At 34.7% G+C, this 12,612-nt stretch overlaps 1 protein-coding gene across 1 annotated transcript; it reads right to left on the bottom strand.

Annotated features, from left to right (window-relative positions):
* Positions 1–744: 744 nt before the first annotated feature.
* Positions 745–11,807, bottom strand: LOC138330919 (uncharacterized). Its single transcript, XM_069278402.1, has 8 exons — positions 11,679–11,807; positions 11,129–11,244; positions 10,244–10,337; positions 6,965–7,172; positions 5,634–5,785; positions 5,274–5,336; positions 3,791–3,865; positions 745–1,546 (listed from the first exon to the last, which is right to left on the bottom strand). Exons 1-8 carry the CDS (start codon positions 11,779–11,781, stop codon positions 1,062–1,064), a joined length of 1,296 nt encoding a protein of 431 aa, XP_069134503.1. The 5' UTR covers positions 11,782–11,807; the 3' UTR covers positions 745–1,061.
* Between the last annotated feature and the right edge of the window lie 805 nt (positions 11,808–12,612).

Raw genomic sequence — 12,612 nt, 5'->3', positions numbered from 1 at the left:
TAATTGTGAATGATAGGGTACACATTTAAGTTGTCAGTAGGATGTGTAAGCACTGTTCCGACTGTGGTTATGTGCAATCGACACAATATCATATCTTCAGAAGGATCTCAATGCTTAGCTTTTGAACTATAAACCTTATGTCTGCTTAAGCTTAACGTCCTAAGACCAACTTGGATCTTCTAAAGACGGCCACTTTTTTGTATGAATGTATTGAGTGTGTGAGGCTTATACGGGAGGCTACGGTATATTCTCGCTGTTTAAAAAAGTGGAACTTTTTTTCAGTGCTATCTCAGTGAAGCATTCCAACAGACAATGTACACTTCACCTCACATTGTACTGACGACGACCCACTCGTCCCACTCGTGTCAGTATGCGTCGACTGATGCATCTGCACCAGAGACTTAATAATCGACCGTGGTCGGCTAGCAACACCTCCATTATATAATCATAAAGGGCATGAGTAAAACGCAAGTAGCGATAGATATAGTATCCAGTATTTTGGTTTTAGTTTCCAACTTTCTCCGAGACGATTTAAAAAAAAAATCTAATCAATATCATTGATTTCATATATTTGTATGATAATTATAATATTTCCTATTAAGTAACATATTATCTAAGCAATTATAAAGTATAGTTATAGACTGTGGTATGTTTGGAAAGAAGCTTAAGCACAACATACTACAAATGACACACGAATCAAAAGCATTTTTGAAATCCATCAAGAATTTTATTTTGAACGCCGATTTCAGCTAAATAATTTACATAGAATGCTGTTTACATGTACATTTTTATCATCTTTCTGTATCTCTCTATTAATAAAAAGGTTGTACGTGTTATTGGAGAATCAAGACAATGAAATCAAAGTTAACAGATGAAACCACATTGATATCTTTACATGCAAACTAATGCAGTGAACTTATTAATATTTGAATCAATTCTATTTATTTGAATTAAGTTATGTTTAATTTTAATTCGAGAACAATAATTGACTTGTGGCTGAAGAACGTCAAACGCTTAGCGACCAAGGAAAACGTTAGACCATCATCTAATTCTCTGCTACGTTATTTCATGCACACTACGCAACTTATGTATGTATTCTGCTTGTACGGAGGACATCGCAATGAGCCACAAAATGCTTTGACTCCATAAAAAAGAAAGCCGTTTTCGTTTCTATTGCCTCCACCTGCAAGTGGCTGTGGATGCTCATCCATACACACGTACTCAGTAGCAGCTTTGTTACGGTGGTTCCCGGAGGCCAATGATCCGCCGTACGCCTTCGTCCAGCCGTTGTAGCAGGTCGTCCTCGCCGGTATCATCACAGAGGAGGCAAAGGATTTAGGCCTACAGACCGCACAGGGCACCTCTTTGTTTCGTGAGTTTGAACCGAACATAGTATGGGCATTAGTCGATGCGTACTCCGCTCCGAATAATTTCCCTGTATCTTCGTCTGGTACGACTGTTGTGTTTAACCATTCTGGATCACGCGGTAGACAGAGAGGGCTAGCTGCAGCTCCTTTATGGTTATACCAAGAACCACCAGCATAACCTATTGCAAATAAAATTTACATTTGTATAAACTCCGTTTTAATGTCAAATGTTGTAGATTATACACAGTATGAATTACGATTATCAAAAGCAATATCTTAGTTATCTCTTTTTCAGCTAAATATTCGTGTCGTTAATTCAGGAAAGGGGAACTTGCACCGCCATCGGTTTCCGTATTTAGCAATAACACTGGCGTTTCTGGCCAGGTCGGTAGACTTACAAAATAGACGATGAATATTGTATGTACACGTCGTACAGTAGTTAACAAGCGAGAAATATCGAATTTTATGGTAAAAGCCATCCTTGATACTCCAGGGGGCCTGATTACTTACGACCTCTACATCCCTGGACTATCTCATAACAAAACTGGAAAGGCAACAGAACAGAAGAAGTAATTTAGTCTTTTGATGTACACCAACAGAGCCGTAAAAATGTACACTGTGGTTAAAGTTATATGTGCCGTAACTGGCCGAAAATTTGGACATGTTATTTTTCTCCAATAATCTATTTAAAACCATAAGTTTTAATGAATGAAGCTGTGAAAATCATTCAAATGGACAGACACACATATGTAATGCCTTATAAACCTTAGTTAGAAGACATTGGTTATTAAGTTATGCACTGTGAAATTCTTGTTTTTATGCCTTATACATGTTTAGATGCAAATATACCTTCAGAAATCACTTTACAATTAGTAATACAATACTGTAAAATGTGCAATGAAATTGTGGACAGCAAGATGGCTTCATGGTCTGACCGTATGTATTCATTTCATTACACTGAAGATTTTAACTGCCAAAAATCATTTTCAGTCCTAAAATTAAATCCTATACATTGAAAGTATTGTAATTCTCAAAATGTTGGTAACATTTGGAGTTGAATAACATATTAAAAGCTCTTCTTGATTCGTGACTATGAAAAATACGGTACATATAACTTTAACTGTGTGGCTTTGAAGTTGGGTATCGCTCTCTCTGTAGTCTTCAAAGGATTTTTGCGCTGACCTGTGATTGGTTTAGAATTTTTTTGTCTGAGCTGCCTTCAGATTTACTATGAGATCGTCAAGGGGTGAAGAGATCCTATGTGATCGGACCCCCCTGAGTATCGAGTCCCGATGACGTTTCGACAAAGATAAAAGAATTAAGATATTTTCAAATACAATTTATCAATATCTGTTGCAAGTTCCCAGATGCAAATTTTGTCAAAAATTACATTTCTAATTTTAGTAGATTTTTAATACTGGGATTTTTAAGAAATGGCCCATTTGGCGGTCATTTTGAAATTGTGTCTTTTTTTTCGCTTTGAGTAAAGCCATAGTTTTACCATTTTTTTACAGAAATTGTTTTTACTCAAATCATCACTGCGGCAATATTTTTAGCTGTATCGAGCTAATTTTTGCTGAAAATCTTTACTAGGTTCGTGGTAGTTGAAACATTGAGCATTAATGCGTGAAATGATACACTTTTGTCATAGTAATTTAATAGTAATTCGAGCACTTTAAATTTTTTACTCTGAAATACTGAAAAATAACAAATATTTAAATGGGGCAAAGGAGTAAGCATACTGACCCCCCATTTTCTGCCTAATTTAGATAGAACAACCCATTCCGTATTGATATGCAAAACATTAAAAGTTTAATACCAGAACTTTTTCAGTAAAGGATTAAATTCGGCAAAAATGGTTGAAAACGGTGTATTTTGTAGCTCAAAATTTAGCGGTAAGAGGTATGCAGTTATTCTGAGAAAAAATGTTAGTCTTATTAATCAAAACTGGCATATCTTTAAAAAGACAACAAGAAAATACATTCTACAAACATCCATATATATCAAGCACCTCATTAGTAAATTACGGCTTAATATCTTGTGTATATGGTCAAAACGGCAAAATTTCCATAAAAACCAATATTTTATCAACTAGGTATTTTTGAGTGACAGTAGCTCTAAAACGAGCACACGGACATATGTTTTTTTCCATTTTCTTTTAAGGTATGAACCCATATTTCCAAAAATCTATATATCAGAAAAAAAGTTTTATACATGACTAACTGTTACCTGAAAAAATAAATAACGTTTACATGTACGATTCCAAGATTTTTATAACATCACTCACAGTTTATCATGAAGGTAAATGATAAGGTCGTCACTTACATATAACATACAGCCCAAATTCCATCACCAAACATAGAACAATGTAAAACAGAAGGCAGCTCTACATCAGAATACTAGGTATTGGAGGTGTAACATACCCGAATAAACAAGCTCTGTTAGACTTGTGGGACAGTCCTTTCTTCCCCATCGGACAAATGTTGCTCCTCCTATTTCTATGAATGAAGACACACCATATATAAGTCAAACATACAGAGAATACATGGTTAGTATCTTACAATACAAGGTTTATTTTTTTATACGAGACTTAGGAAAGCCATGATAACGAGGCTTTGTCAAGTCAGCTTTCTGTGTCAAGCTCCAAAATAAAACTTGTATTGTAAGATACTAACCATGTATTCTGTTTATCCTGCAACCATTATGACATTTAAAACGAAAGCAGATTGCCAGTTATTTACTTGTTTTTGCTCGAAGCGATACGCTTCTTTGATGCGGAGGAGAGGATTCATTCATATGAGACCGCGGAAAATATGTATAAGCGCATTCGCAATCAGTACCAGTACAATACATACCTTTGCCATGACCCAAGTAAAAGACAAAATCGCCATTCGAGATGTATATTGTAAAAATGACGTCATTACGGTGAATGTGACGTCACTATTTAGCGGGGCTGAATGACGTTTCATTCACCGGAAGGTTGAAGGTTCGGGGTCAAGTTAGAAAAAGTTCCGTCAGATGTGGAACATATTTACGTGATCGTGTTGACGAATAAATCATTTCGTATTGAGAGATAAATCGCAAGTTTATCCAGCAATAGTTATCGGTCAGTATGTGGTACAGTTGCAGGATAAATATAAATATCATTGTAATCTATACAGGGTCTTAAATCACTGTCAAACGACGAAGCAAAGAAACTTTTATTTTATCGAAAAATATTTTTATCGAACTTTTTGTTTTGCATCACGGAACTATTGCACCTACTCTCTATGTCTAGCATCCTCGATACTCCAGAGGTTCTGACCACATACGATCTCTACACCCCTGGGCTATCTCATGGTAAAACTGAAGGCAGTTCAGAAGAAAAAGTCTGAACCAATCACAGGCCAGCAAAAATTTCATTTGAAGACTACAGAGAGAGCGATGTCCTACTTCAAAGCCACACAGTCACACAGTGTACCGTTATACGGCTCTTTTGATGTACATCAAATGATTAATGACCTGTTCTGTTCTTTTGCCTCCAATTTTACTATGAAATAGCCCAGGGTGTACAGATCGTAAGTGATCGAAACCCCTTGGGTATCGAGGATGCTTAAACTCTAACGTCAAACTATGCTGCAGGAATCTATTAAAGGCCGCCATTGTTTCATGACGTCACGTCATTATTTAATTATAGGATCATCACACAGTTTAAAGATAAGACTTGGTAAATAACAAATTACTGCATAATGAAATGTGACAATTGATTGACTGAGCAGAAACGTTAGATGATCCCGGAGCCAGCTCATATTTCACGAGTGAAAATATGAAAAAAAACAGGAATGGTGGATTTAGTGATAAAGTATGTAACTAATAAATTTGTACGATTGAATAAGTTGTGTGAGAATAAAATAGAAATAAACTCACCAGGAGTAGCCTCAGAAAGTTGTTGTTTGATAGATGCTATTTCTCTGTTCTGACTTTGGATCTCTTGTTATGGAAGAAAGGATCAATCATTACATATATTATATAAATACTCCCTGCATTAGAGGGTGACAGTGCCAACTGTCATCTCGGGGATATCACTGTCACCGAGGCGAAGCCGTTTACTGCAGGTAGTATTTATTTAGATTATTTACTTAAGTCTAGAAGTCTAGAAACAGAACTAGTTTTCAAGTGGATTGCAATCTATTGAAACATTTTACTTATTTCACCATAAGTCGAAAACTCATTATCGACAGTAAAATAACATACTCAAGTGCCTTTCAATTTAACATAAAAACTTACCGTTTTGGGAGTGTGAGAAGTGTTGCTTAAACGAAGACATTTTTCCAGTTTGGGACAGTACCGTCGCCTGAAGGGTTTGTAGTTCTCTATGTAGTAGGGTCATCCGTTGTTGGACGTAGTTAGGGTCACTCAGGAATATCGTCTTATCAAGGCTAAACAAAAATAATACCAAATTGGCTTTGCGGTCGTCAAAAACCAATTTAAACGACTGTCGTACCACCTTTTCTCAGAGAATTAGAATTTAGAAGTTTTCAGTGAAAAATATAATGTCTCATAATCCACAGTATATAGATAAGACTAGAGTCATCGAATTACAACCTTGTAAATAAAAGCGTGGCTCTTAAATAGTTTCCATTGTTTTGTTTGAACTGGATTCCTCATATTTTTTGAACAGGTAGTGGGAAGTCGTGCTCGTGCACTACTTTGGAAGGTAGCTGCCAACTCAGAGGTGTCAATAGAACATTCCATAGCAATCATAGTGTGTGTATAATGTCTGAGTCTGTTAATGCTGTTAATGACTATTAACGTTTTTGGGATAAACAAAAACAAATAAAATTATGCTTCTAATGATGTAGGTAACTGTCGAATTATCTATATTTTATTGATTATACGTCGAAATTCAACAGAAACTAAATGTGAGGGCAACTGGGATTTAATATCAGTAAAATATATTTTATTATCCAAAGTAAAGCTCTCAGAAGATTTTTAAAGATCTGTGCTATGAATATTTACTTGAAATCTCCTTAAAAAGTATAGTTATCCCAATAAATAAAAAAATACTATATTTAATTTCACTGCTCCGTCAAAACAGATGACGCTTGAGTAACGAATAACTGTCTAACTTTAATTCACCCGGCCAGAAGTAAAGTTAGACAACTATTCGTTATTCGAATAACGAATAACTATCCAACTTTACTTTACTGAATTTCACGTGGCCAGTTAAGTGGGACCAATACGAATTCAGGTCGTACCTGTAAACTAAACCGTTAACCTTAAAGTGAACGTGAGTTTTTTGTAGTTTCATTGCGCCACACTCTATTTGAATTGTGATCACATTATTGATAGGCCGTCAACTTACACTCTATTTGAATTGTGATCACATTATTTTGGCCGTCAACCCTCGGCAAGCCTCGGGTTGACCGCCCAAAATCTTTCAGTCGGGTTGAGATATCCCTGTCCACTTCATAGACCCATGTAAGATTCTGTTACTCTTTAAGTTTATACGTCGCCATCCAAAGACGATGTTTGTTACGTTATTAATGATTGGCGGCTAAATCTAATCTTGAGGCTAAGACTTGTTTCATGATTCTGGAGCTGAGTGAGTAAATTACCTCATTTCACAAATGAAGTTCCTCGCGACATGGCAGGATTCGTCAGCCCACTGATACCCGAAATCTCGCCACATAACCACGCAGTTCCCGTACTCTCCACCGTTAGGGTCGTGACCTCCCCAGTCCAGATAGCTGATTTTGTCTCCGGTAGCGGTCCAACGCCAAACACCTTCCACCTCCATGTCCGTGCCAGCAATCAAGTATGAATCTAGAAATTTAATTTTTAAATCTCATTAATGTATAGAACACAATTTCAGAATAATATTACTTCCATGTACATATAACGTAAAGTTCATCATGTGTACTGTTGTATATCTATAAAGTTGGCAATAATGGAAATGTGTAATAATATCAATTTGATGATTTCATGATTTTTTATTAGATTAGAAATTGTTAATTTATTCTTTATTATATCTTTCAAAGTTTGTTCCAAAATAACAAGGAAATGATATCATCGTGGTTTCTTTAATAAAATAAAGAATGACGAGATAATTAGTCATGCATCCATATGTAACAGTGCTGATATCAATGTGGTTCTGATTCCTTTAGTAGCCGGCCATCATATCGGCCTTACTCCACAGGGACAAGTAATTAACTTATGTTGCGGAGATTTGTGCATTTTAACTGGAATTGGCCTGGCGGCAAAGCATTTCTGTTGGCGATGAAAACATTTAATGTTGCCAATTTGCTGTGTTTCACTTTGACCAACATAAAATGCTGGTATAGACTTTGCAAGTTTAATTGTATACGATAGCTTTTATTTTGGAATTTCCTGTTCCCAGTTTCCATTTCAAAATAAGTTGTTTTTAAATTTCACGTTGAAGCCTGGGTCACTTCTGCCATTCACATTAAGTTAAATTATATTGAAAAAGTCAAGTATAGAACCCTCAGTGATTTAGGCTTAATCGAAATGTTTGGAAATCCCATTTGGCTTCGTAAATTATTCGCGTTATTTGATTCATATGAATTTAATATTGTCAAAAATAATTTTGTCCTTTAACCTGAATTTTGTGTTTGTCTTCAATTTAATATTTGATAATAAGAAGTAATGGTCTCTCAATTAGTTCCATTTATCATATGAAGATATCCTTTGTGAGTTACTTCCCCTGCTGACTGCTGTCTACAGCTGGAGAAATTTCCGATGTTGAGGTATTTAACTCCTTTTTAGCATAGCTAACTTACAGAACTTACAGACAGGTCACTTGCAATTTTACCGGAAAAAAACCTACATTCCCACCACTTGTTTTAGTGCTAGATTATCGATTTCTCTTGCATTTCTGCTGTCCATTTTTAATTTTAACTTTTTAACTTTTCTTGAATTTACACATACTACCCTAAGGAAGGTAAAACTGCTATTTATACAAATTACTAATTGTCAGTATGGAAATTTGATAATATGGTAGAAATTATACAAATTATGAAAAAATGTCAATAATAATTGTAAAATTGCCGCAAAGTGCTAACACTACCGAAATGTCAACAATTGCCAATTTTGCAAAGTTTATTTGCCAAGAGTTTGACCTGACAGTTTAACTATTAAACTCTTATATATCCTAATGCCTATATACATGCATATTATCATTTCATTGTCTATGCATATTTTCCATCGCATACTGTGCTTATGTAATTCACTTCCAATGCGTACTGTATCAACACCAACCTAGATTGGCATCGACACATTTCCGTTAACATGCTAAACATGAGCATATCAACATCATAAGACCAATCTAAAGTGTAAATAACAATTTCCAAATGAGCACATGAGAATAAAAACAGTAACAAAACCTATCTATAATGTATTGTATGTATTATCATAAAAACAAAAAAGTCATAGCAGCTACCCCGTATAAACATAATATCTCATTTACCAATTTTAATTCTGTTCTAAATAAAATATAATTTCGCATGGTAGTTAATGCTGTCCCACAAAATTAAAATTATGAAAATGTGCTCATCTCAATGAATGAGATATTCTGTCTCGTCCTAAGCTTCCAAAACCTTTACTTTTCATATACCCAGCAGGTTGGAAATAGCCTGCAAATGTAAAACGCGGTTATTTTCCCTTAGGTAGTCATGTGACGTCATATAGCTGTTACATTAACACTCTCTCTCGGCGCACCCGTTTCCTGTAAATTACATTTCAAACAATTAATATGCTGTTGTTTGTTATAACAAATAATGAGTGTCTGCATGTGGGAGCAGTTCCATTTCGCTATAGATTTGTAGTAATTAAAGAAATTATCCGGCAGGTTATCGAACTAAGGCACATTGCCATCCGATAAACACAAAAATTTCCATTTTTGAGACGTTTTTACAACTGTTCCGAAATATTGCATTTTAGTGTCATATCTAGTATTGATGAGTGCTCTTTTTAAAACTAATCGGCAGGTAAATGTAATATATCCATGTAAATTATATAAAATGTATCTAAAACGTCGTGTGAGCCGGTGCAAATGATCTGTAAAAACTCTAACGTCATCAGACGTCATCGGGATGTGCGGTTTGCAACAATGTACAACATATGTGCAATATTGTATCTTTTGCACAGTGGGCAATTGACCAATGGGCGCCATTAACTCCCATATATTACTGGGGCGGATAAATCACTAACTTTTTTATATTTGTTTTTTAAAACAAATTGAACCATTCATGAGTTATATTCAGAATCAAAATCGAAATATTGTACATACTGTTATATCAACATGTTTACCTGAAATCATCATTGACATTGTACCGGCTCATTTGGATATTTACGCTTTATCAAATGAATGCATGCACAGAGATCGGACAACAGTACTTACACCTCATATTTTTTTACTATATATTTTATGCATTTTGACACATTTTATCAGGAATCTGTATTTGATAAGATTTTCATGAAAGAAATTTATAGAAAACTCTGTAATTATTCAGATATGTTTGATATATTTCTCTATTATATGGGTTTTGTAAAGCAGACGATTACACGCAGTGTTACAAAGCTTTGACATCATTTTGTTCTTTGTTCTTACTTCATTATTCCATTGACGAAATCTACAAAAGCGTACCATTCAATATCTAAGAAATAATATAAGAAGCGATGGGAAATTATACAAATATTTTCTACGGAAATTCAAATATTTTGCAATGTTCACATGAACTTTAAGGACAATTCGTTGAAAAAAAGAACTCATTGGCATAATAATTGATTGAACATTTGTAAAAATGCATGACATATATAGTAAAAATATGACGTGTCCCAGTACTTTTATCTTAAATATTAAAACAGCGATAAAATACGGGCATTAAAACGACGTGCTGTTGCCTTGAGGAAGTTGTTTTCATCAGCAGATTCAACTACGGCCAGACGGCTATGTAGGGTGGTACAGATCATCTGAAATGTATAAATAACAATGGTTATCTATGTTTCCAATATCAACTGTATAGTCAATGAAAGGAAATGAGTCAAATGTTGTCATAATTATCAGTATGAGATGGTCATTGCATCATATTAACAATTTTCCATGCCTGGCCCCCAGGGACCTGAAGGGGTGGGCTTAAAGAGGTTCAAATAGGCTAAAATTTCAAAAATCTCCTTCTGAAATTCGAGAAATGGTGGAATCAAATTCTCTTCATAGAAAAAAATGTCTTAAGGTTCTTTACAAAATTATTTATATGGCCCATTGGGTCTCACGTTTCTCCCTGGAGAGGTGGTCAAGTTTAGAATAGTTTGTATTTTAAAAACCTATTTATGAGCATTATTTGGTCATTTGTTATAGGAATTGAGTCCAACGCTGTCATAGTTATGAGTATGATATGTTGGTTGAACTTTGTTGACAAATTTTCCCTGACTGACACCCAGGGGTCTAAGGGGCGGGGTCAAATAGTTTTTACATTATGTTATCGTATATACTTCAAAAATCTTTTTCTCAAATTCAACAGATAGCATAATCTAATTCTCTTCACATAAAGTAAACTCACAAGGTCCTTTCAAATTGATCTAAATAGATATGGGGTCCCTGGATCTCTCTCTTGGGGAGATGGTAAGCTTTATCTAGGTAACAAGCCATTTTATTTGATAGCAATTAGATACTAAATGTTCATGATGGTCCTGACTGACATTATATATTACCAAAGTAAATCAGTACTTAGTTGGCCTCTTGGGCCTCTTGTTTATTAACTTACAGATGCTTCTGCCCATGATGCCACATCTTTTGACAGAAAGTAGCAGGAATCGCCGTGCCGGGACCATCCGTTTCTGCATCTTGATGCAAACGACTCATCATAGTTCTTGACAACCCCTAACAAAATGACCATGAATTTTATTTTATTTATTTATTTATTTATTTATTTACTTATTGTCAAGTCAACTGATCCAGGAGCCCATTTACAGAATTGACAACAAAAAATAAATTCATGTAAAAATATATTCATAATATAAATATTAAAGTAATTACTAAACAATATTTAAATGGCAATATAATATATGACATGTACGCATCAGAATGGTATAATATGTCAACTAAAATACATGTACTTGAAATACATTTGTTCACATAATGAATGCTGAGTGAAACTACATAAAGCATATTCTTTTCATATCTGATTTTAAGAAGTTCAATTGAACCATTGAAAACTGCCAGGTGCAACATTCAACCACTATTTATGTGATTCCACTAAGCACTTACACTTCGGATATGACGTTATATCAGCTTATCAATATTATCCCACTTACCTTGTATTAATTGGATTTGTATGGCGAAGCACCACATCCAAAGTACCCCGATCTCTCGGACAGTTTTCATTGTAAAGTTACACCTTGTTTGTAGATCCACCATAACTCTATCCTCAGAAACCTAGTGTCTAAACTCCACCACGCTCCCTTTATATACTGTAGGCTAATTAACGTGGGTAACTGACTCGCACAGACGGAGGCGGGGACAAGTCAATGTTTTTACGACGTCATATACAAAAATACAACAGACGAAGTTTTCAATGTATTATTATTGGATAAAAGGTCAATCGAATATATGGTCAAACGATGCTTTAAATATACGCAATTACTAAAAAATAACAATTTTGCATAGTGAGTATAATCGATTAGCTATTTTTTCTCTGGTATGCATTAAGTAAAAAAGTGATCAGTATGAGAAACATCTACGGAATTTGGAGGAAAAAATGGAAAAAACGAGGAGAAAAATGGAAGGGAAAATCCGACAGAAGGGTAGTGCATGCGATAACTAGAACTAAACTTGAGATATGAATATTAAAGGTACAATGTATTAACAACTATATTTATTAAACATTATTTAATGATGTAGAAATTAAAATGGAAAAGTCATGTATTAACTGTCGAATATAAAAGTATTATATACATAACTGACGTGTTTCTACACAATTTCCGTAGAAATATATAAATAATTTGGTTAGATAATAAAACGAGATATGTTCTTCCGGTTTACTAACTCTGCTATACGTCGGCGGTCTCAATAGATACACTAGGTAGGTTTGAACATTACGATCTGGGAATCATGGAGTCTGGTCAAACTCATTATTAACTCATCGGGCGCATTATATGAACCGCCATTATTGTCATTATACAAGTTGTGCATATCCGTCAAATTTAGATTGATATTGAGTCACCTATGAGTATATTTTAGCATTGATCC

This window comes from Argopecten irradians, chromosome 9 (genome assembly GCF_041381155.1).
Source record: "Argopecten irradians isolate NY chromosome 9, Ai_NY, whole genome shotgun sequence".
Classification (NCBI taxonomy): Eukaryota; Metazoa; Mollusca; class Bivalvia; order Pectinida; family Pectinidae; genus Argopecten; species Argopecten irradians.
Note: the sequence above shows the minus strand (reverse complement) of the source record. Positions and strands in the feature narration are given on the sequence as shown.